At 38.9% G+C, this 27,241-nt stretch overlaps 1 protein-coding gene across 1 annotated transcript in view; it reads left to right on the top strand.

The window, feature by feature from the left end:
* LOC133130525 (spondin-1-like) overlaps positions 1–27,241 on the top strand; it is a 90,676-nt gene that overhangs the window by 22,686 nt on the left and 40,749 nt on the right. The window contains exon 6 of the mRNA XM_061245174.1: positions 845–993. Within this exon, the coding sequence (XP_061101158.1) occupies positions 845–993 (149 nt within the window). The remainder of the gene's footprint in view (positions 1–844; positions 994–27,241) is intronic.

Below are 27,241 nucleotides of genomic sequence, written 5' to 3'. Positions count from 1 at the left end.
AAAATTACATTTTGTTATATTGAATGCCATTTCACAGGTTTTCACTCTACCTTTGTAGATTCCACACTGTTTGTGAAAAAGCTCTGCTAATAACATCCCTATCAAGATCATATATATAGATAAGGGAAAACTCCACTTCCCACAACACATTGCTCAGAAATGTTCCCCCATTTAATGTTCCTTAATGTCAAATTCAAACCTTCTGTGAAGGTCGAACTGTATTCCCTGCTGTTTTACAATGTTTCTTACTTGTTACTTCATCAAATACTTTTTCGGAAGTCCACATCATACTGTATATCCCCAATTTCATGCCTGCCTGGATCAAATCAGAACAATTCATGGCTTCCTCAAATAAATCCTTCATGTTTAGTAAGAATGACTTTCCCCAAAAACAAAAACAAATTGGCTATGCCTGGAAGATACTGTTCTTCCAAGGATAATCCAACCTGCCCCCAGTGACAGATTCTTGTTTTCATGAGATGCAACTTATTGAGCAATGAACCTTTAGTTTTCTAGATCAGTACAGCTCTGTTCTTATATATTGGTATTATAGTATTTTGCTTCCAGTCATTTTGTATTTCTTCAGTTTTTAGAGAGTACATGAACCTGTCTGTGGTGTGTAAATTTTATTCTGTAGTTCATTGTGTACTCATGGATATATGTCACTGGCGAGTCAGTTGATTTTATGTAACACATTATCATAATTGTAATACACCTGCATTTTATCCTGACATTTTTTTTTTACCTTTTACCTACTACTTACATGTAGCATTGTTCTGTTGAAATGTAAATGTGTGATATAAACAAGGCGTACATTAACATGGGGTCCCCTGCATCTCGACAGGGCGTGCCAACCATTGGTCAGCCCTCATTGGGGCTTCGCACTCGAGAGACTACATCCTGTGGGAGTACGGGGGCTACGCCAGCGAGGGCGTGAAGCAGGTGGCTGAGCTGGGCTCTCCCGTTAAGATGGAGGAAGAGATTCGCCAGAAGGTAGGTCCACGAGCAAAGGGCTTGCCGTTGTGTTAAGATAACTCCTTTAAGAGTGAGGTAAAGTATTTATTTATTTATTTTTTCATTCAAAAGCCCATGCATCCCTCATCTGCTGGTTATGACAGGGGTAGAAGGGTGATGTTTAAGGGGCTGCCATTGTTTCAAAACCCCAGAGGTTTAATGTGTCTTTGGCGGTGTTTGGTATGTTCCCCCTGCTGTGTCCACAAGGGATTCACCCAACCAATTAAAGACAAAGGTATCAGGCATGTCTATTTCTCTGTCCGTGTATGTGTGTGCGGGTGTGTGTCTGCGTGCGTGTGCCTGTGTGTGTGTGTGTGCGCGTATGACTGTGTGCATGTGTGCCTTTGTGTGTGTGTGTGTGCATGTGTGCCTTTGTGTTTGTGTGGATGTGTATGTCTGTCTGTGTGTGCGTGTATGTGTCTGTCTGTGTGTGTGTGTATTTATGGATGTGTGCATGTGTGGGTGTGTGCATCTGTGTATGTGTGTGTGTGAGTGCCTGGTACTGGAACTGTATCCAGTCTAGTTTTGCCTGCCTTTGTGCCATTCTTACTGCAACACCTTGCAGGAGAGATGGAGAGATGTATGAAAACTAGAGAAAACTGTCTGAGAGGAAATCTGTTCCGGTGCTGCTTGTGCATCCTGGCCTCAAAATAGCTTGAATGTACAGCATACACCAATGGTTCACGTGTTAACAGAAGTGCTCCCAGCATATTAATTAAATATTTTATTTATTTCTTATACTGTGCTATGCCTACTTCTCCTTAATTGCCCTCCTGGGGATAGATAAAGCTTTCTGAATTGAATTGAATTAACAGATACATTTGGCAGTATCTGCAAATCTTTACACTGCTGCAGCATGATGCTAATTTCCTGTCCTTGAAAGAGTCTGGGTGGCGGCACACAGAGCCTAGGAGAGGCAGCTGCATTGGGACACAGCGCACAGGCTCATTAAACAGCGCTGTGTGTGAAACAGTCTTACGTGTAGCAGAACGATGAAGAGCAGCTGATCTGGAGGGACTCTGGAAAGGTCAGATGGAAGGGTTTATATCCCCCATTCTCCCATTTGACTTTCAAATGATAGGAACTCACAGGAAGTAGGAGTACTTAACGTGTTTCCGATTGAGTGAAGATGATCTGTACCCCAGTTCTATACTGTACCGGTTTCCATTTTGCAGTTGAATCCAACACGTCTGTTCATATACAACACTGATGATATTAATGACAATGGGAGGATCTGAAAGGAAAAACATGTGTGATTGGTGTTGTTTTATTTTAAGGTTATAACTTCTGTTCTACGTCAAGTGGTAGGCATAAGGGTCAATAATGACTCGCCCATGGCTAAAGCAACAGCCCTGATGCAGACATCAGTTCCCGAAGACCGGGGTTCGATCCTGCCAAAGCCGAGGTTGGCCTTTACACGTGGAGCGGCATAATTGACTCGCCACTCCAAAGGGGGGAGGGACTCGTCAGGGGCTGTAGGATCGCTGTATACAGTACAGCCCTGATTGCATTCATCTCAGAGTCACAGTTGTGGGAACTTCAGACCATGTGGCTTATAGAAGTTGTATTGCTCTCTAATATCCCGATCCTTCTGGGCCACAAGCCGTTGTGCTGTATCCACAGAAACATGGGGGATTGGAATAGATTGGGTACAATTGGCTACCAAATTGAGAGAAATTAAAATGAAACAACATTTTTAAAATAAAATACAAAATAATGACTGACCAGTCATGAGATTCCTCATAGACTATCCAAGCCCTTGTTTGTACCCTGTGGTGGAAGGGATTGTTCAGTGCAGAATAATTGTCTAGATTGAGATGTCGTGATAAGAAGCCAATTTCCTGTTCTGTCTGTGCGTCACAGCAAATGCTTTTTACAGGATGCCAAACAAAGTTTGTTTCTCAGAAAATCTCTTGGCAGTAGCATAACAAGAAAAACACAAACTCAGTTTGTGCACTCAGGATTTAGCATTCTGCCAGGATTGTATCTTCACAAAGGATACCGTATGTGCACGCCTGGCATCTTGTGGTTTTTATTAGGCAACTAATTATTTTTACTAACTTTAACTAACAATACTCAAGTCAAAAAGGCCCAAAAGCTATTAAATTAATTGTTCTCGCTAGCTGTTTAAGGTCAGACATGGCAAAATATAAGATTTTGATGGTAAAACTAAGGCAACATCCTATTAGGCATTGCTTTGCTTACATTAAATTTGTTGCTTGCTACTGATGTTGAAGTAAAATATCAATGTGGTTGAGTCTTCCAGTATTTATTTTTAACATAATTTTATCTGTGTCTAAGTCTGAGTATCACAATACGTTTTAATGCATGTATACCACTGTCTTTACACCTGATTGATGCAATTAGCAGTACAATGTTACAGTGAAAGTGCTCATTACAATAAAGGGATATATATATTTGGACATAAATATTGTAAAAATGGTATATTAATGCTTTTTTTTTTGGTTCTTAGCATATAAAAAAGCTTTGTTTATAAACTCAGTTGAAGCAATGCATTGTGGAATTTCTTGCACTCTGGCTCAAAATCAAGTTACCCTTTTGAAAAGTTGTTGATTGTTCTACAGGGTTTTTTAAGGGATGTAATTTTGATGGTCCTGAATCGTCTTAGTGTATTTGCATTCTGCTGAATGCCTTGGTTTCAAATAATGTCAGTGACTGTTAGCAACCATTGCATGGATGTGTCCGTGTTAGTGTGTGTTTCTTAGTAAACGTGTGCAGTGAATCTCAGAATCTCAGGATCTATGTGCACGTCTGACTATCTCTGACATTCTGAGCTCAGTCTTGGTGAGCGCACCTCCAGCAAGTCCAAACAAGTCACTTATTTCAAGACCTGTGCGTGTGTCTCAGCAATCTCAATTAAAAAGAACATGATACACCGTTTGCTTTTCTTTCTAAAGGCTTGAGTGTTTAAGATTCCTGAATACAGCCATGTTAAAAAAAAGGGTGCCTCCAGGTGAGATGATTGTGTTTAAATCGTTTTTGGTTGCTGGGGGCAAAATAACAAGTTTAAACCACTAAGGAGTAGCATCAGCATTACTCTTTACCCTTTCCCTGGATGTGCTGTTCAAGGGGAAGAGGTCAGGTTTTCAGCTGAGAGTGAAGCGACAGGATTTGGAATGAAGGTCTGTGCCTGCTAGGGGAAACTGTTTGAGTGCAAGTGGCTGGAGAAATTGGAGGATGAAACTTATTTCCAATTACTTCTCTGTCTGCTTATGGTTTCTTCTTGTAGGTTGGTCAATAAATACTGTGATTGTTCTAGGTGAAAGAAAGCACTGTAGCCCTTTCTTTTGTGATTGCGGTGTTATTGAGTTCATACCTGTTCATAGCTGAGAGGTTACGCAACAAACTGCATACAAAAAGGCAGGATTGTAAATTAGTTAATGTTGATTTCTGCTCGTAATTATTTAATTAACCACTATCTATTTAAGTCATATTCCGTGATACAAACAGCAGCTGATAAATGTTCTTGTCTTGTAGCATTTTATTGTGGTCTAATTTAAGAGTGAAACAGTCATGGTGCATATGGCTAATGGCCTGACTGAGCCAGGGTAACTAGTGGCAGCAAAATCCTGCATACACACCGGCCCTCCAGGACTGGAATTGCCCATCCCTGTAGAGATTGCATATAGTGCTTTGTGTTTTTTGATAATGTGGAAGTATATATTTTTTAAAAATCAGTGATCATTATTCACAGTTGTGCAGGGATGAAAACATTATGTGGAAACAGTGCTCTTATGTCATTTCATGAAGCTGTGTCTGATCTTGACCATCTGCCTCCAGGAACAGGGTGCGGGGGTGGAGGTAGAAGCTGGAAAAAGGAAGCAACTCTCCTATAAATGCTGACTCACTGTACAGGCTGCTAAAATTGGGAATTAATCTAAAGCTGATGTTCGCAGGCTCTACCAGTCAGTTAGTGCGCCCAAGTGGAAATGTGCAGCTCAGACAGACTTCCATTTTGTGGAGCCAGGAAGGCAGTCAGGTGTGATGGCATGACAGTGTTTTCCACGCTCCGCTTGAGCTTTCTGTTTTCTATTCTCTTTGTCGCAGTCAAAGACAGGTTCTGCCATCTGTCCCACTTTCTATGTTTGCTGAAGTTTATGCCCCGTGCTGTCGCTCTTCTCTGCCAATCACACCCTATGAAAATTTGTTTCATAGCAGTAGTCTGTTTGTTACTTCTTTAAGTTTTGATGCAGTAGTGTTTGATGCATGCTGATCGTTTAGAAATGTACTTACTAGCAATTTACCTCCTGAATGTCATGATTTTTATTTACCATGACAAGCTTCTACTTTTTATTTTTTTGTGGGTTATCTGCAGATATTCATTAAAAGTATCAAACATTGGATATATCCTTTCAGAGTTTTATATGTATGAAGTTTGTAAAACTTGAGATGAAGACAAAATTAATGGGTGTATCACCCGATTCCTACTATTGTTAGCTCTTTTGCCTGCACTCTCTTGAACAGTGACTATGTACAATCCACACACACGCATTTCCTCAAAACATACATATGGCTGGGGGTGGTGATTTTGCCTCAGGCAAAGTCTAGGAGCATTAGATTATGTAGAACTGTGTGGAGAAATTTAAGAGGCTTATTCTACTGAAAGTAAACATATGTAACTCTTAAAATACCCAATGGAGAATTGCAGCTGTCATAAATGGTCCTACATGATTTGATTAAAATCAATCATACTAGTGAGGCAGGTGAGAAACTGTGTGTCTTATTTATCTTTCTCTAAAAATCACTATAGAAAGCTTTATAACAGTTCTTGTATGTTGTTGTAATGCCACAATCCTGTCCATCCTTGTTTCATTGCTTGATATTCCCTGATGAATAGTAGTCCTATTCAGAAGATGCTGAATGTATCCATTCTTGTATTTTCCTGGAAAAGAACGACAAGCTTAACTACATTTCCCAGTAGCGTGCAGTAGCTTACCTTGAAAACCAATTACCTTTTAAGTAGCAAAGTGTGTATTTAAATCAAATAGCGAGGTAGCCTGGACAAAGCAGCATTTCCCTCTGGGATGAGTGTAATTTCAAATAATTTAAAAATTAATAATAAAACTGCAAACCCAGGGTTTTAAATATGTATTCTGTGCAATAAGCCACACATTAGCTTTCTTGTATTATGAAAATCGCTACGATTTTATATAACAACAATTTCCCATGGAAAGCCATCACTATTTCCCCCTCGGGGGTGAGCTGGAGAGATTATGACATTTTTGTGGACGGGTCCTATCTTGCTGACTGGTTTTATGAGAGCTATCAGAATCTAGTCTTGATTCTTGGCTTTTGATTGTCTATGGACTCTGTTATTGGCATTTGTCAACATGAGGACCAGAGTTGTGCCAATGAAAATCAAGGAAGCCATTTTGAGGCTGAGAAATAGAAAAAAAAAGAAACAAAAAACTGTCAGAGACATTGGCCAAGCAATAGACTTACGAAAATGAACTGTTTGGGACATCATTAAGAAGCATTATTAAAACATGACACATTAAACATCATTTAAAATAACCTTACTGACAGCAAGAATGGGAGGACTATCAGGTTCTCCCATTCTTAAGAAAGTCAGACAGTATCAAGACAAAACATTCATAGCTTGACTGCTGTGCAGTGCATTCCCCAGAATACCTGAAACTGTTGACCTGAGATATCGGCCTTCACAATGTCTCTTAAGTACTGTGTGCTGTTCCCTGTTTAACACCTCAGTCATCTGTGCGTTCCATTCTGTTGTCGGGAAGGCTGTAAAATCACACAGCTTGTTTGTCTCTAGGCTTCTCTAGGGCATGATACCTTGGTGATAGCTTTGCATTGAAGTTTAGGCCATAAATGAACACATACAAATCTATGCTGAAAATATTTTTATAGTTAAGCTGGTGGATGCCAGCTTGCTTTTTAAGTCTTAAAAATACTGTCTCCGAATCAGAATGTAATTCCACAGGAAGATCTAAGTTCTTAGTTCTTTTTTTTTTTAACAGAGGCAACAACAACTCACACTTTTAATCTGCGGAGCGATGTCTCTGTGTCAAAGACTGCCCGTATTGATTGGCCTTTGATGTTTCAAAGAATCTTGCGCCTGGCACGATTGTTTGTGTTTGTCATAGTCATTATAGTAAGTTATTAATATAATTGAAGACTCCATTAAAAAAATAAAATAATAAACTATACAAACATCTGCTGGAGATCACATCATGCTTCTCCCAATGTAGAACTCCATTAGAGGCAGATACACAAACTATTACATTGCAGCAGGAAGTATGTAATCAATTATTTTACTTTGTTCAAGTTGCCAGTAAACAAAAGATCGAAGCTCACTTTAAACCATGCCTTCACAAACAAATAACAAGTTCAGTCAAACAATTAAATTCTATACATTCACTGACACGCATATAGGAAGATAATAAGAATCTTCCTTACCTACAGTAGTTATTTACAATTATTAATTGTGCTATTATGAAAAGCCTCACTCCATAAGCATTACTTAAACACTCAGTGAACACTTTATTAGGTATTTATTAGACTTCTGCTGCTGTAGCCTATCCACTAAGAGTTTTGATGTGGTGTGTTCAGAGATGCTCTTCTGCATACCACTGTTGTAATGTGTGGTTATTTGCGTTACTGTCACCTTCCTGTCAGCTTTGACCAGGCTGGCCCTTCTCCTCTGACCTCTCTCATTAACAAGACATTTCTGTCTGCAGAACTGCTGCTCACTGGATTTTCTTTGTTTTTCACATAATTCTGAGTAAACTCTAGAGACTGTTGTGGGTGAAAATCCCAGGAGATCAGCAGTTTCTGAGATACTCAAACCACCCTGGCACCAATATTTTTTCCCCATTCTGATGGTTGATGTGAATGTTAACTGAAGCTCCTGACCCGTGTCTACATGATTGTATACATTGTACTGCTGCCACATAGTTTGCCACACGCCTGTATAAACAATCCTATTCCTATTCATCTGCAGTTTCCTCAGGACAAAACCAGGTGCTCTCACCCTCTAAGAATCAAAGAACTGTCCACACTGCTTGCTCATGATAATGCACAGGACTGTATATGATCCAATCAGGATCTTGAATACAAATAAGCAGTACAGTCATGGATCATCAATTTGGAATACATATAACACATGGATTAGGGGGATCTTGACACTGCATAAGCACGCAACCAAACAACAGAGGCACAGTGGAATATCAATTGGGGAAAATATAGCAGTGTAGACAGATCAGGTGGAATCTGAAAGTGGAATAGATGATTTGCTCTGAAGACACAGACCTCCCCAGGGCACCTTAAGCAACCGTGGCACAGTACATCTGAAAGATATCATCAGTGCTTTAAATGAAGGCTGTGTTCTAGTGCCAGGCAGATTTTCTATGAATACTTCTGTGAATATACACTCACCAAGCAGGTATTTATTAGACTTAGTTTTTAGACTTCTACTACTGTAGCCTTTGTAGGGACTACAACTTCCACATTCCCACAGGAAAATTCTGCGACGTCCACCACGAATGACGTCTAACTTGGTTCAGCCAATCCCGTAATGGCGGGAGCAATAAACGGTCCCGTATAAGAGCAAGACACGTTCTTGGGATCTCTCTTCTGCTTCTTCTGATTCTTCTTCTGCTTCTTCTCTTCGACGCACCCTTTTTGGCCATTCGCTTCAGCTCATCTGCTCCGAGACTCGGACAGAGGCTGAATGCTGCACAGCGCACTGCCAGGCCTACGGACACACCCAGTTACCTCGCGGTAACTTCGTCGCCTATAGCGAGTGGAAACTGGTGTACGCGGAACGCTACATCAGTTTACTCCTGCAAAGCTCACCATCGAACAACAGCAACAAACTTTTCCACCCGGAAAAAGGACAAGCGAACATCCTTCTAGCAACCGAGTGGACCAGGCGACAATGCGCGGCTAAGACGCCCCAGCCTGCGCACCTCTCCAGGACACGCATTCACAGCACCATCGCGGCTCCTATAAGGACAGCACGTCTTTTGGATCCAATGCGTATGGACTCAGTAAGAGAACAAACATTCAGGTATAGCCAGTGTTTAGTTTAGTCTTAACTGTTTTTGTGGATCTGTGTTTCAAAATTTACCATCCTACCATTGTAATGTGTTTGGTTAGCTACATATATATGTACGTGAATTGATTCGCCGTCTTTTGCGCATATATAGAGTAAAACTACGCAAGTAGTCCCTTCTCACAGCTAACTCTAACTCATTACCACACCCAGAACTCTAGCTTACTCAAGCTAGCTACTCCCACCTTTCCTTTGTTCAAGCGACACGCGCGCTTGCTCGCGCCCACACACACGCACACACACACCCTAACTTCCCCTACTAATCCCCGTTAGTTTATCTGTTCTGTGTTTAATAAATAAATAAATATATTTTATTGAACCCCGGTGTCCGTTTTGGAATCGCAAAATACTAAATTTGTGGTTGGATATTTCTGATAACAGTAATTTTATGAGACTGATTACTTTTCGCAGTTATACTGCAACACAACGTTTAACTGGCGCCCCGGTTTCGTAGAGAGTAAAATCCCGTGCGAGGACCCCTACACTATCCACTTAGAGTTATGATAGGTTGTGTGTTCAGAGATGCATACCACTGTTATAATGTGTGGTTATTTGCATTACTGTCGTCTTCCTGTCAGCTTTGGCCAGTCTTCCCCGATTCTGATGGTTGATGTGAACATTAACTGAAGCTCCGGACCCATATCTACATGATTCTATGCATTGCACTGCTGCCACACGATTGGCTGATTCGCATGAATAAGTAGGTGTAATAAAGTAAAAATGTTCCTAATAAAGTGCTTGGTGAGTGTATACTATTCCGTGGTGTCAGACATGGGCTATGGTTTAATCGGTCCACCAACCTGTACAAAATGAGGAATGCCATGGTTTCACATGCAATGCCTAGCCTTTGTGTGAGCCTTGTCTGTAAAATCAAGGGGGGCTGTAAGGGCTGAACACAGATACAAATGGTGGGGCATGGTGAAAACATACAGCACAGGAGAAAGATATAAAACTGTACAGGAAATGTGCAGTACTGCAATATTCTGTTTTGAAAGAGTTACATAAGTATAAGCAGAATAATAACCCATAAGCTGAAAATGTTGTTCTGAGGTTTCAGACTGCAACTGTTCAACAGTATACAAATGTGCTCTGAGAAATATGTGGTATTTATAGGCTGTGTGCTCTCACGTAAGAAAAAAAAGTGCTTTGCGGCTTGGTGTTCAGTACAGACAGTTTTGCATTGTGAGTGTAAGTAAACAAAATGCTGCGTCGACAATTTCAAATAATTAAGCAGCTGCTTAGCCAAACTGATCAAACAGTGATTAAACATCTTAAAGTTAGATATTACTGTGTATTATGGATAATTACCTTAATTGGTTTGTAATGAGAGGCTCATCTCCAACACATTTTAGAGCTTGGAGCGTTTACCCAAAACCAGTGCATGTTGGGTGGCTTTAAAAAATCAACGATGCCAAATGCAACAATGCCAACTGAGTGTGGCTGAATAACAGAAAATTTGAGAAACTTGCATATTAGCTTGTAGATTCACTCTGAATTTCCCTTTCCCTCTGGAAAGCTATCATCAGGCTTTTCGGACCATGAGATGTAAGTGGCTTCTGAATGGAATCTGTTTTACGCTTAAGAAGATGATGTGGAAAGAGAAGAAACAGCTTGGGTTTGAGGTGAAGCTCTTTTCTGTCTATGACTCTCAGTATGGGAAATCTGGGCAGTCTATTTATGGATGAACTGAAACCAGGAGCCCGGTGTCTTGAGGTTTCCCCATCAGTTTGAAGAGCTGGGGTTAGTGGATACAGTAACCTGCACCTGCTCCTCTCAAGTAGCAATGTCATTTCGAATACAGGCATACTTTTTGATGTTCACTCACAGTTGAGTTAATTTGTAGCCCTTTCAAAGATTGTGCAGCTAGCTTACTATAGTGACTTGAAGTGCTTGCATATATTATTAAGAGAATGCAGGAAATGATTTTACAGGTACATTATGTATCGGGACAAGCATTTATGTGAATTCATGCCATACAGGCTTGTAGTTGTGTTACACAAAAATAAATATATTAATGAGTAACATATTTCTGGTAATGCCATAATTTCCCCCAAATAAGGCAGTGAGTCACTATTATGGCTTAGACTGCTGTATTACTATTTAATTAATGGTAAGGTACAATGGGAGGGGTCGATATCATGAAATATAAAATATAATACACATCTAACATGTTCCCATGGCACACATCCAAGTGCCACGAGAAAGGCTTTGCTCAAGTGAAGTAACCACAGAAGAGGATTCAAATAATTTGCCTGAAAAATGTACACCAACTGGTCCTATCATTCAAACATTTGACAGTGAAATTGGTTTGTATTTGGGTGCAGTAATAGCAAAAACAATCTTGTAGAAGGATATATTGGTACTAATACAATATTTTTTTCTCCGGTATTATAACCAAAGGAGCGTTCACATACAGGAAAGTATGTAATTTGACCGATACATTACTTTCTATTTTTTTATTTTTGAGATATTTGTTGAACTTGTGCAAGTTTTGGTGAAAGTAAAACCTTATGAATAAAATGCTGATTATTAGATCGTTTTTTTATTTTTACTGACATATGAAATAATGATGTAATTATATGTTGCTTATTTTCCAGAAGTCTATTGATGATTAAAATACTGGTACAGTATTACTGGGACATCCTTGGTCTGTGTACAACTGGAAACCACCTCCAGTTGTTTCAAATCATGGGTCACTCTAATTGTAAATTGTCAAGTTTCTCACCATCTATTTTTTACCTTTACTGAAGGAAATGTCATGTCCCCACATTTAAGAAAGGGCTGCAATCAGCTTGTGAGTTTTCACAAGGTCACATAGATTACCTGCAGAAAAATGTAATAGCCCAAAAACAAGAAATGATTTGAAAAGTTGGTGAAGATTGAGAAAGGTCAACATTCTGAGACGCCGTGTACTGGTGCTAAAGGTTAAGTTTATCCATTTCAGAGTTTTATAAGAATACTTCCTATGGAAACCCTGTGCAATCAAAATTATAATGTATTTAATAATTAAATAATGATTTTTAAATTAATATGCTTGGATATTCTATGATATTTTGGCTATTTTTCCTTATACGGCCGACTACAGTTGTATTTCGCAGTTGGACCTTTCAATTTTTTTCACAGAAGAGAAAGCGCTTTCATTTTTCATTTGATACTTCAGTTTTCAAACAGGATAACTAAAGTGTCATCTTTCTTTTGGTTTTGGTCCACTTGTCTTTCAGAATGAAAACAGTGTCAAATCCTTCCACTGAAAAGCCTTTCATAACTGTGAACACGTCCGGTGAAATGACAAAAAGCTTTGGGGAAGCAAAATCAGAACATTATTATGGAAATAAAAACATTTCACACTATAAGCTGTAGGCACAATTGAATTCAGAGTTCACTCTGTTTTGCTCTGTTTATCTCCACTTCAAAAAAAGATAGGTGAAAGGTGATCCAAGAAAACCACTTTGCATAATGTCACGTACCAAAATGTGCCAAAATTCTGCATAATGACATGCACTTTCAATGTTGCCTTCCCTGAAGTGGAGCATCTCATCCAAAAAGAATTGTAATTATTTTTTCAATAGCTGCCCTGGCCCTTTTGTGATTATTTTGCATAATTATAGTTGTGTTATAAACCATTAATAAAGCGGGAAGCTCTCTGAAGTGATTCAGGTTAAGTACTTTGCTCAATAGCTTTCTCTCAGAAACCAAACCTCCAACCTTTCGGTTACAAGCTCAGCTCCTGGAGGCATAGGAAGCATGGCTGAAGAAGAGCAATTTAAAGTGAATCATCTCCCAAGGGCACATGGTCAGCTTGGCCAGTTTCAGACAAGAGCTGAGTACACTAGAATGACAGGGAAGCTATTTAGTAATTCTTTTTACAGACAGTCTTGAACTATCGGGCCGTTGGAAGTCTGCCACCAGATTCCTTCAGTGCGAATCTTCTGCTCGCTGGGCCTTTTGTTCTGGTTCGGCCGACTGCTGTACTGTTTGAAAATGTGTTCCAGAAGTTTACTGGGGACATTTGTTTAATTTCAGCCAACTGTTGGTTTTCTGGTAGGCTGTCAAATCCGCTTTGTTGAATGCTGGGTTGAGATGTCTGAAAAACAAGCGTATGAAAAACAGGGCTAATGCTTGTACATGCAGAGATGATTCTCAGAACCAAAATGACCATGCAGTAAAAGCAAAGAATATGTGGAATGCAGTATTTTCTGATGATGTACTATATAACTGTTATTAAATCTGTATCGCACTGCTGTGCTTTGGCTAATGCTCCTCTTAGGAAGGATTATAGGGCTTTTAATCACATACTAACAAACTAGGACCACTTTCAGGTGGCATTGATACACCAGGGAAGGAGGCTAATGTGTGTTATTAGCCTTTCATTCCAGAACATTGGTGATACCAGTTTTCAAAGTACCTTATAAAGGAGTAAAAAATAAATGGAAGCCATTTTCACACAATAGCATCTCCAAGAACGATTCTACCTCTAATCTCAACCCACTTTAGTCAAAGAGTCATTGTTGCAATCCTTCCTCTCCTACTCTGAGCATGAAAAAATAAGGCTGAATGTCCCATTTTTAAATGACAGAGCAAGCGATTGAGTTTGGATCTTGCAGAACAGTAGCAGTCTATAAACGACAAGTTGTCCGAATAGGATGAGCCGAGATTAGTGATTATGTGGGTGTTTCCATATTATCAGTTTAAAAAAATGTATGTGTAATTTAATTTACCCTTTACGTGTTGTTCAGAAAGGCTGTACGCTATGTGCTCTACCAGGGGGTGTGCAGTCCTGCTGATTCGTGCTCTATGTGGTAAGAAGACATGCAGCATAAGGGCCCAAGCAAACTGGCATTACGCAGAAATTTCAAACATCTGCCAAGGAATTAGCTCCCATAATATCCATTTAATGTCTAAAACGTGTCAAATTTGCAACCGATATGCAATGCAATGGAAGGGTGGGCATGCCCACAGGTTTGCCTTTGGTATTCCAGAGCAACATCACTATGCATTTATCTTTCATGGGTTGACACTTTAAAAACTGTGAGTGGGATAAATCATTTGCCACGGTGATGGGATTTAAACTTCAGCAGGCTGGGGGATGCAATGTGGAATTGAAGAGCAGAGGCCATACTTTTGAAATGAAATGTCTGATACTCAGTGTGCTGTGGGTGCGGAGACATTAGCTGAATGCTAACAGATGTGAGACAGATTGAGATGCCGCGACAGAGAAAGAAAGGCACCTTGCGCACACTGCTCGATCTCACCTCATGATGAAGCTGTCTTCTTTGCTGGAAGGCTTTCTGGAGTGACAGTGTGTCGGCCATTTAAAGTCAATGTGCTTTGTCTGCTGTCTCCACATTTTAGCAGTGAGATAAAAGTCTCACAAAGGGCTAACAGTCGACACAGGCTTTCACAACTGACTTACAGTCATTGAAGTGGGACATAGAGTATGTGACCTGACGCGAGGTAACCCTCCTCATCGCGACCACGTCAATCTTACAGGAGACCATAAAAACTGCAGGGTCGGTATTTAGTCAAAAATTAGATATCAGTCGATTCAGATTCCTGAAATGTGTCTATATCATCCCCCTGACTGTTGAAACTGAAAGCGAATTGCAAATATGGAAGAAATGTGTTAATAATTTTTTTTCACAATTTTGAAGCTGTTATGTGCTTTAAAAAAGCTAATTTCAAGTTGTCATGTTAAAACTACAACAGTCACATTCTGCCAGCCACCATTCCAGTGTCATACCAACCCGCCTCCCGCTGACATTATCATTGTAGTTTCAATATTGCAACGTGTTCGCAACTCACATACTTTTCAAAAGCACATAACAGCTTGGAAATGCACGGTTGCGTTATTAACAATGTCATTTAACTTGTAGAACAAAACGTAAGCTCTCACAGAACATATTATTGACAAAAAACATTCCCTTCACATGTAAATAATCCCCGACCACACTAAGAACAATGGGAATGATTTTGAGCCACCAGCTGCCATTAGTCCATTAATCCTTCAGCCTTTCAGATGCAATTGCATCCTGGGATAGCTTGTCAGGCAGAGCTGAGTAGGTGAGAATGGGAGCATTGCCACTTTGAACACAACATTGATACTATCTTTGATATAAAACAATAGGAGGAGCAACTGTTAATGTACTGAAGTCACAGAATGATGAAGGGACATGCAAGGATATGCAGAGAATGAGAATAGTGAACAAATATTACAATTTACCACACAATGTTTGTTTTAACTTCAATATTTTTTTATTTTCACATTTATCATGAATTTATGAATTAATGTATTTTTAATGATGTTATTTATTTAAACACTGCACATTCAAACTTGTCTCAATGACTGAATAAAGCACTATCCAAACCTATTCATTTAAAGCACCAGTTCTAAAAGTGGATTTTGTGCTGAGATCTTGATAAGTGACGCCTCATTTTCAGCTCTGAATATCTACTTTAGTATTATGTGATTAAATAAAAATCCAAAAAATGAACATGGTGAATATGCCTCTAAATCATGCCTTCGGTATAATTTTATTTCATTCATGTTTAGGGTCATCATCAAAATGAATGCAACCTGTCACATTTTCTGCTCTTTCATTTATGAGATCCATGGACTATATTTTTTTAATGCTGCACAATTTTATGAGCTATGAGCAATGAATACTTAATTATTCAAACAAAGATTGTATCAAATGAATTTGACAAATTCTTTGAAAAACACCGGGCAAGTCAAAGAAGATCTCCAGCCAGGAGCAGCACTCCCTAGCTCAAAAGATGTGGGTGCTAATGTTGATTAAAGCTGAAGCTGTGCTCCACAACATCGTATGCCCAAGTTTTTATTTATGTCTCTATTATTGCTTATTTACCAGTTCCCAGCCAAGTTTCCATGTCTTGCCAATTCTGTGTATTATTAATCTGCAAGTATTACTCATATTTGCCATATTTATTTAATCTGATAAACAAGTGCTAAGCATTTCTGTTGATGTTTTTATTATTAAACAGTCCTTCTGAAGGTTTCATTTAGTAGAAGTTGGTGGAAGGGAACCCAGGGACAGGGATGTTTGGGCACATTAATCTCCCTTTCTCCTCCTGAGTTAATGACATTCTGCCTCTCGCACAGCGACACTCAGCCTTTACTGCCTCCGATATATTCACAAGCTCACTTTTATTAGTGAGAAACCAGAATGAAGCTTTCAGTGAGTCACTGACATAATTCTTCAGAATGCAGACATCTTGACATATCAGTGGCACATGAGAGCACTAGCCTGAAACTAAAACCTACCGAGTGTTGTAAAAGCAAGTTTGATCATCACACTTTACGAGAATAACTTGACAAGAGATGGATTGCGAAGGTTTCTGGATTTCATAAAATAAAATAAAAAAACTTCACTAGGGCTTTGAACTCTCCAGGTTACAGATATTAGGAAATATACCTGTGTTCTTGAGACACAAATGAAGCAACATCATTATTGCCCACCACTGTTTGAGTGTGTAGTGTGTGGGGACACATGTTAAATAGCATAAGGCATCAGACTGAGAAAAAGCAATACATGTTATGTCCATGTTTCCACAGAATCTCTCTCAGATCAGGTTTTACTAGGAGCAGTGACCTTTTATCCTTGAAATCTTCATACTGCCCCATAAATGCAATAGGCCCACACATTCTGCAGTACTTACGTTATTTATGAAGTTCTGCATTAATCTATGTTCAGTAATGGCCTTCCCAGGTATAGCACAGTTCGTAAGTATTTGGACAGTGGGATAAGCCTGAAAGGCTTTTACTGTTCTTGCAGTGTGAAGTAAATGCCATTGGGAATGGGTGACCAGTTCCTCTAATCTCATAGCTTCATAATTTGTCAGAGTACTGTATATTCTGAGCGTGTTAGGAGTATAGGCGAAGAGGCCAAATTGGATATTGAATTCGGGGTTCACTGCATCATTTGTCTGATGCATGAGCATTAGATCGACTTCTGTCGTTAAGCTGATGGAGTGTATGGTATGTTACATCACCCTATTATAAACAGTTCAGCAGTTCCCAAACTCAAAAGTCAGTATTTTTCTTTGTGATGTTTATTTGTTTGCTCTGAATAACAAATGTCTTTCTTGATATTTTTCACATCTGTGTTAAAGGAATCTTTCTTTGATAATTGTGACACATCTGATTCCACGGTTAGCAATGCAGCTGTAGCGCTTTCCCAGTGGGCAGACTACCTCCACGCTAGGTCACGGCTACCTCCCACAGACTGTGTGAGCACCTATACCAGCCTTAGGTTGCTATACTCTCAGGGATGTGAGGTTACTGTACTTCTTATTATTTTGGCAGTTTATCATAATAAGATATATTTACTAATCTGAATCTGAAGCATGGCTTGGGGTGGGTGGAGATTTCACATTTTTATACCATCTTAAAAGTGATTTCCTGGATTCCAGGGCCTTAAAGAGACACACACAAATAGCTCAGGACAATGACAGTTTAGAAACAAATGTAAAAATGTAATAATTTATTTTAAAGGATTTAGGAAAATGTAATTAATTTCACTTTTTTTATCTGCAATTCTCAAAAATGCTAACAAACCTGTCAAGGGAATGTCAACACGACTTCTCAGACCTATAACATTCAAACCAGGCATAAATACCGGAAGGCTAGTGTTGCCTTTGGTGAAAAATACAGCCGACAGTCCTGATGGAAATAACTGCTGTAGCTTTAAATCTCAGTTCACCATGCTGAAAAAAGTAATGTGAAAACAACTTGATAGATGATAATAATAATTTGCTTCATGAGGGAGTGGCTGTGTTTTTAGTTTAGTCGTTTTATTTGACGTGAGATGTGTTTGGGTAGCATTAGAATGTCAAAATGTGTGACATAACCTGTCAAACAAAACATGGCATTTTAACTCAAAATAATGACACATCATTGAGCTATGAAACATGAGCATAAAACATAAAATGTGAGGCACAGCACATTCTTTACATTATTTGGGGAGAATAAAAGTGCTGTTTCATGTATTATCTTCCAAAAATAGATAATACATTCATTTGAGACAATGCAATATTACAATTTGGGAGGTAATGCTCTCATCAGCGGTAACAGAAATCCCTGTGTATTTGAAGTCTGAATATATTAACGAGAGTACAAGTTTAGGCACCAGTAGAATCTTTATAGTAGCAAATAAATTATGGGCTGAGACACAAAATTGCGACCTACTGCATTTTTGAGAAACAAGTCATTCCTGATAAAAGTAATTTAGAGACAGCTACACAGACACAATCGTATCCAGTAAAGGCAATTGAGCCATAGCTCTCTGTACAAAGAGATGTCAGCAAAGAGATATCTGGGCCATGCACACCCAGTGCTTGTTATTAGCAGACGTAGCAGAGTAATGCTGTGGAGATTAAGCAGGTGCGGACATAGATAGTGGGGTTACAACTGTAGTAAGAACACTTGACGTCTGGCTTCTATACTGACTTCAGGCTCAATTACTGGAGTAAAAGGACTTATCCAAAGTGGAAATGTAATTGAATAAGCTGCCAGTAAATAATTTAACAGTGTATATCACAGTGTTTAATCTTTAATGACTCCCATCCTAGGAGATAAAACATGGAGGGCAGAGTCTTATTTTAAAGCGGGGTGGTTAGGGGACTTTGGTGTTCTGTAACTGCACAGGCACCGGGGGGGGGGGGGGGGAAATAAAAGGTTTAAAAAAAACCTTGCTGGAACAGATATGACAGTTTAGTTTTAGGGCTTAATCGCCCATTACGCGCCTACACCTGGCAGGGAGTCTGTTCAGCAGCTGTCTGCCAGGTTGCGTCTCCAAATTGTACAGCCTACTGTGACATTCCCAGGCAATATCCCGCGGTCAAATTAAGACTTACTTCCCATTTCACACACGGGCACTCGCAATATGTTGCATCGATGCAACAGCTCTGAAGTATAGACTTCTACGGATTAAAACCCCAGTTGCAATGCTTAAAATATTTAATGGACAACTTCTACCATTTGAATGAACCATGCATGATATCCTGTTTAATAGTTCCCAGCAGACTATCAGTATTACTTTAGCATTTGTGTGTAATGGATAGCTTGCTCCTGCGGTGTATTAAGGCTCAATTAGAGCCGGAGAAACTCACAGCGTGCGCTGAAATGTTTCCGAGGATGTGCTGGAATATTCCCAATACAGCTGCCATGTATTTATGAACCTTTTTGTGGGTGTTTTATCTTTACCCTTTACCTATTAAAATCTGTGTGTGGCATCAAAGACTGAGTAGGGTAGATGTGAGACTACAGGGAGGGGGCTGACAGCACACGGAGAGAAAACCGGGTTTTAGAGGAAAATTCTTCATACCGGAAACATTATAAACCTTTAAATGGACCCCTAGCTGCTCCTCTCCCCAACAGACACCATTACCGTTGCATTGAATTATTTTCGGTTCAGAGACAAGTCAATCTCTTGGAGGGACTTTCCCTGTGTGATATGCAGTGCTTTGATATCTCTTTGTAGTGGGATTCTCTTTTAGATAAAAGCATGCTGAGATGGCCTTAGTGCTTAAATCACCCCATCGCTTCTTTGTTCCAGTATGGTGTCATGGTGGGGGTTCATATTTGGCATCCCTCGCCACTATTTACAGAGCTAATAGTACAGTCAGTATAATAATACTCCCATAAAGTGCATGAGCCCACGCTCTTTATTAAATGGGAACACATTACAAACTTGGCTCTTAAGATTTGTTTGTGTAAGCCCTCTTGAAAACACAATTCCACACGTCAATATGCCTCTAATGCAGTATTGATATTCAATTAAACCAGCCTGAAGGGAAGAGCTGAAGTTTGTTGGCTAGCTGTTGGGTGCTGGCACAGTAAATGGTCACCAAATACTATTTAGAGTCAACTCTTTTGAGATATGTGGCCAGGAAAATCAATTTAAAGGACTGAATGAGGATTGAATTCATTTGTAATTCTTCTTTAAACGATTCATTTTTGCTTGCCTCTACTCGTTTCCAGGATTTTATGAGCTGTGGAATACATCATTCGAACTATTGCTTGCCATGCAGCAAAATGTCAACGAAGCTGTGATTAACACCCAAGTGCTATGCGATTTATGTGCAGCATGCAGCGTGTGGAAACCTATTGGATAATCCTGGCACTTTGAAGTTATGTGCATCCTGGTATTGACACCTCATTACACTGTACATCTTTAACCTTTGTTGTGTAAGAACACAAATGTAACAAGTTTCTTCACTGAACATTCTTATCCTAACAAGCACAACTGGTAATTGAAAGCAGTGGCATCCTAGAGCACTGACTTTTACTTTAAAAATAATCTACTCTTCAAAGGGTTAATTATGAGTTGATCATTTTGTTTTCAGACAATTGGTCTGTGTCATATCAGGATTTGGTAATCGTTCACTAGGACAGGCTTGTCTGATCAAACGGATATCAAATATTTATTTGTGAATTGTCGCTTATCCAACCTGCTCTGTATGTTCTGATGATCTTGATATGCACTTTTGTACTACGTAGCTTTGGATAAAAGCATCTGCTAAATGTATTGTAATGTAATAACTGGGGTAGAATTGTAACATTCACACTACAGGTACGCTTGGCTGGGCCACATGATCCTGCAGAGAGCAGTAAACATATATAAGTCGAAAACAGAGCAATGTGTCCATGAAGCAATTGCTTATATACATAGCTACTGTATACAGTAGTGATATATCACTAAGGCCTGTATTTCATCACAGTTAAGAACCTTTGTCCTTAACTTTTTGTTTTGCTATTAAATGCAAATAAAAAAAAATTCTCCACAGGTACAGTTTGCAAAGTTTATCTAGGTGATTGCTGAACTCACCAAACTATGAATATATATGAATAAAACAGAAAACTCATGCATTTAATCATGAGTCAAATTTGAAGGCAACTGCTGATTGAATCCAGGCTGTAGATTACCCTTGCTGCCATAGTGTGGTTTGAGAAAAATGCCTGTTTATCAGCAAAACATTATATTTGTGCAAGCTTTGACCCAGTGGTTATGTGGTAATGGAAATGACTAGGGAGTAGATCCAGAAGCTCCGCAATAATAAACGTGATTTGATTTGTATAATACATTACATTACATTACTGGCATTTGGCAGACGCTCTTATCCAGAGCGACATGCAGTTGATTAGACTAAGCAGGAGACAAACTTCCCCTGGAGCAATGCAGGGTTATGGGCCGTGCTCAAGGGCCCAACGGCTGTGCGGGGATAGAACCACTGACCTTGCGGGTCCCAGTCATGTACCTTAACATAATAAAATAATAAAATCCCCACTCTTAACCCAGTTTTCTTTCCACAATATAAGTGATGGTAGTATTTTTCACAATCCTTTCTAAACTGGCTGCTTTCTAAAATGACCTTTTTGAATAACCAGTTCATCATTTAAACTAATCTGTAAATCAGAGGGATTGTGTAATTTCCCTTTCACAGGGAATTTCTAAACAACTAATCTGGGTTGAGTTTCCTGAAACATGTTATAGCAGTAAAAATGTCTGGGGGTACTTCAAGACATTTGCTAATTTTTCCTGAAACATGTTGCGACGTGAAATTAAATATTTTCCACGACACCCTGGGACTAGTCATGAGATTAGCCTAATTTGCCTAATAAACTTAATATCTACAAGTACCTAAGTATAAACCTAAAACTATGTCTGTTAGCCTAATCACTAATGTGTGTTTCAGACATTAGCAGTTTTGGGAACGTGAATAGCCTATGTTCTACTGCTTATGCAAAATTCAATGTTTGTTGATTATTACATTACATTACATTATTGGCATTTGGCAGACGCTCTTATCCAGAGCGACGTACAACAAAGTGCATACCCATAACCAGGGGTAAAGATTGTAATTTATTGTGATTATAAAGATGACGGCAGATGAATTTGTTATCACAAACTCCTTAATGTCATTGATTACATATTGCAAACACACCGAAGAGTTAATTGAAGTGAATGCTATATTCAGATAACTTTTGAAAAATTATCATCACGTCATCTTTTGGGAAACACACATGAGAATTTCAGGGAATGAGCTGTTTTGACATTTCCTTTCAGGAAACTCATTCCTGAATAATATTTATTTTCCAAATATGTGATGGTGAAAAAAATATTCTGTTCTGTTATTTGCATAGTTGTATGGGCTAGTGATATTCTAGCATATCGACATGTCGCAGTGAGCAGCTGTTATTCTCCCATGTGTGATTTGAACAGTACCCAAGTAATTTCAATGAGCCTGTATACAATATTTTAAGTTGTAATGGTTCGTGGTCAAACCTCGTATATCTCTCCCATAGTGAAAAAAGAGTGTACAAATGTACATGTAAATGTATTAAAGTTATATTATATTATATTATATATTATATAATGTATTTTAAGATGCATATCTAATGCATGTCAAAAGGTGTAAGAATGGGCTCATATGTTCAGTAATGTATTTCCAATATATGTGAAATATGATAAGCGTATTGTAAATATACAGCATTTATCAAATATACACTCAGTGAGCACTTTAGTAGGTAGAACTCTACACCATCTTGTTAATGAAAATATTTAATCAGCCTATTATGTGGCAGCAACTAAATGCATAAAAGCGTGTAGACATGGTCAAGAGGTTCAGCCATTTCAGACCAAATGCCAGAATGGGGCAGAAATGTGATCTTGACCTTAGAATGATTGTTGGTGGCAGACAGGGTGGTTTGAGTATCTCAGAAACACCTTATCTCCTGGGATTTTCTTGTACATTAGTCTCTAGAGTTTGCAGAGAATGGTAAAAAAAAAAAAAGAAAAACCACAAAAAAAACATTGCTAATGTCAGAGGAGAAGGGCCAGACTGGTCAAAGCTGACAGTGACATTAGTGGTATGCAGAAGAGCATCTCTGAGCACACAACACATCAAACCTATTAATGAATAAGCTACAGCTGCAGAAAAAAGAAGTCTAATAAACACTGCCACTGGCAATTGGCACTCGATGAAAAAATATTCCCTAGGTGCAGGACATGTGCAAGCTTGCATTTACTTCCAGGAGGTTTAAACCAAAAAACAGTTCATGCAATATGTCATTGGCTTTGTGCAGCTTAGGAAGACATCGTTGTAATGGATTTGCACTGTTGTCATAACTGACAATAGACATGCAGCCATCCTAACTAAAAAATGGTTGACTAAAAGGTAGTTCCAGTACATTTAGTAATAAATCTTACAGCCCAACCTCTCCCATGGACCATGGAGAGCACAATTGGGCCGCAACCTAAAAGAAATTACCATTAAACCAAAGTCCAAAATCAAAATACAAACGGACACATTACCAAAGAATCAAAGAAGGAAAAACTGCTAACAAAACATGGCACAGACCATTGAGCTGAAACTATAAAATACATCAGTCTCAAGTGTACAGGACTTCAAGAAATGACACTTCCCAAAGTCTCTTCCAAAGGGTCTCCTTTAACTGCAGAATCTTCCATCTTTTATTCTTTTTGGGCAGCTGAACATAATTGCTGCAGCTGAAGGAGCCAGCCACATGCATGCAGGGGGCTGCAACAATGTAGAAACACTATTCTACATTCATTTTCATCTTCAGTAATGAAAATCTGATTTATTGATACTTTCATAATAATTGCACCAGCATGCTACTAGCTGTAACTTTCATTAATATTGTTGGAATCTGCATAAATGCATATAAATGGTTCAATGTCAGTTTCCTAAAAAACGAAATCGATAAGGGCACCAGCACTTTGGGAGATCACTGGGACATTTGATTTATCAGTGTCCTCAGTGCAATTTCATCAATTTGCTAAAATTATGCTTCAAAAGAGAAAAGACAATGAGCCAAAAGGCAAAATATTAGTAATGATTAATTTAAGAGTTAATATAGACTATGTTCAGGTAATTTGTGTAGATTTAATTCATATAGGTATAGATGAAGTGTCCATCAAAATGAATTGTGTAATTACAAATCACTCAAAATGATGAAAATGCAAGCCTGGAATAACCTAGAGTAGTTCAAGAAAAGTGGCCTTTCAGTCTTTATAGTTGGTCTGTAACAGTAAACATGAGTCTCTCTCTTTGATGGCATTTTTCAGTTGGAATTTTTAGTAGTGATAAGGCATTTTTTTGTCATTTGTTGGATGTTTTAACTCTTTCACTAAAAAGAGATGTTTGCTTGGCTCTCATATGGATCTTTGTACACATTAGCCCATTTCTGAAAAATGTACAGTATGGTAAGGACTTCAATTGTAATTGATGCAATGTGAAATATTTGCTGCAAAGAAACTATTTGGAAAATAAATCATGATTTTTTTGTTGGGGGGATGATGTAAATGGGCACACCCTAGAGAAAGCCGGCAATAAAGCCTGCGCCAGAATGCGTTTCCCACTTCAACATCGACACTGAGCATTCACTGACATACCTATTGATGTTGTGTCCTCTCAAAAGTAAACAATTTCTCCCCAAGGCTATGAATTAAACAGCAGCATGTCTTTATGAAACAAAAAAATCGGATTGTTTACAATGTCCAGAGATTGTGTGGATATAAAACATGTTCTTTTTTGTTTTTATTTTTTAACAAGGCTTATATGTTGCAGTAACGTAGGCTGATACAGAGGTGGAATTTTGATAGGCTTTTGGAGCCATTCTGCAGCATAATTCAAAATGATTTATTAATATCACAAGAAGTACATGCTACTTGTACATTGCAAGGTTTTATAAGCCCTCTGAGAAGAGCCAACGCTGACATGCTTGTGAAAGCAGCGTGTTTAATATCACACTTTTCTTCTACAATCTATCAAATTATTAGCACTCCTGGCAACAACAGACAGGATAATATATCCAGTTTGATTCCCTGAAACAGTATGGAGAAGAATAGGTCACACTTTACAATAAAGGTACATAAATTGGCATGAACTAATGTAGATGTTTATCTGATGTACAAAAATTACTCTTGGAATTACCTTTTCATTCATTAATATATTTGGTAGTGTATTAATTACATAATCTTTTTCATATACATTCGTAACCACTAGAATAAACATATACGGCATTAACTAATGTAGTATATGAATTCATGGTGTACAAATACATACAAACTGGACAGATTAATTACTCAATAATTAGTTAGTTAAAAACAACAAGTTCATGCCAATTCAATGTAACATGATTGTGTTACCGAAGAACATACTCCAGTCTGACAAGTGAAAGCTTTCAGCGCTAGGTGATGTGTTTGATATTCCCTGTCAGTCTCCATTATATCCCAACCCAAGCTGACTGTGCATCAGTGTACAGCTTGTTTTTTAAGTGCAGATTTCAGGACAGGAAGCCTTGTTAGTGCTACATCCACTCTGTAATCCTGCTTTCTGACCGATGGCTTGCTCCCAGCTCTCTGTCGTGTTCACTGTACTGTACACATTTTGCTTTAGCCAGGAGAGCCAGTTTCCAAGGAGACAACTACTATGTTTTACCTGCTGCTCCTGGACACAGTCATAGCAGAGTGACTTGTCCATGTTCATATAAATCGGCCAAGACTGGTGAAGTTAACTCACAGATGTATGGTGCAGTGGGGAGGCAGCTCTCGTCTCATTTGAATAAATCATTGAATCATTGACACAAATGGAAATGTGAATTATATGGGACCTACAAAAAGAATCTTGATTTTGTCATGTTGATGACATTACACTACATTACATTAATGACATTTGGCAGATGCTCTTATCCAGAGCAACTTACAGTTGATTAGACTAAGCAGGAGACAATCCTCCCCTAGAGCAATGCAGGGTTAAGGGCCTTGATCAAGGGCCCAACGGATGTGCGGATCTTATTGTGGCTGCACCAGGGATTGAACCACCAACCTTGTTGGTCAAAGTCATATACTTTAAGCACTACACTACAGGCTGCCCCAGTGTAAAATGTGCAGAGGGAAGCAGACCTACTTTGAGTGATGTTCATAGCATTGCTGTCCTGATGTTGAGCTCTGGAGCTGGGGCAATGGGGAACGGCCTGGGGCTTCTGCAATAACAGCCTCAGCACTGCCCTCAGAGGTGAGGGTTTAGTAGCTTACACGCTACGGCCATTTTCTGTGGGTCCTGTGGGATGACATTTGCTCTGGGCAGTGACTGACGCATGAGACCTTTGAGAGACCCGGTCAGCCATCTTAGTCTTCTCCAGCCAGCTGGAAGAAAGGAAAGGAGGGTTTTTGTGAATAAGTTTAATGTGGAGTGCTATGTATCTAAGCAATATTGCCACAATACACAGACGAAAATTCTGACAGATGGTACGTAGCAGTAAAGTAAGAGCCAAAACAAATCGAGACCTTAGAAATACAAGGTTCTGAGTAACATTTTTGACAAAAATGAGTTGGTGTCATAAATATGTTGTTTATTGAGTAGGGCACAAAATACAGTATAAGTGCGAAGTTTTACACAAAAATACTGTTTAAAAGTATGAAAAATTAAAAAGGTTGTATCTGCATGGTACGCATTCACTTTGAAATCTTTGAAGCTCAATATCTCAAAACCTCCCGGAATGCAGATAGAACCTCATAATTCCGAGGTCACAAAATCTAGACTGGCAGTCTATAGTACTGCAGTATAGCCATACTTCAATGCTTTAATGATGCATTCCAATCCATGTAATCATTAATATATGTGTCTCTGTATTCATTAAAAAAAAAAAAAAAAACAATTCCAAGAAACCTTTGCTTGGTTGTTGTGACAGGCTTTGGCCTGACAGTGAAAAAGGACTATGTGGGGAAACAATTTGATTAGATATCTGATCTCTGAAGTCATTGCATGCAGAGGGATTACATTCCTGATGTGATTAAAATAAAGAATGTGTACTGTATCAACCAGCCTGGAAGATGATTAAATGTTTTGAGATGTTATACAGTGCGTTTATGAATATAATCCGTCTTTGCTTAGGGAATGCTGAAATGCTGCACCGCACCTGGTGCTCACAAGCTGTGCACACAAAACAAAATTACTAGCATTAATTGAGCCTGCTTAAAATTGCTTAACCTTCATCAACAATGCAATAAAAGTATTAATTTAGTGTACTGCTCTGATTTTCTGGCACGGGTAGGCCAACTGACATTTCACAAAGAATAATCGTTATTT

The sequence above is a fragment of the Conger conger genome, chromosome 6 (assembly GCF_963514075.1).
Source record: "Conger conger chromosome 6, fConCon1.1, whole genome shotgun sequence".
NCBI lineage: Eukaryota > Metazoa > Chordata > Actinopteri > Anguilliformes > Congridae > Conger > Conger conger.
Note: the sequence above shows the minus strand (reverse complement) of the source record. Positions and strands in the feature narration are given on the sequence as shown.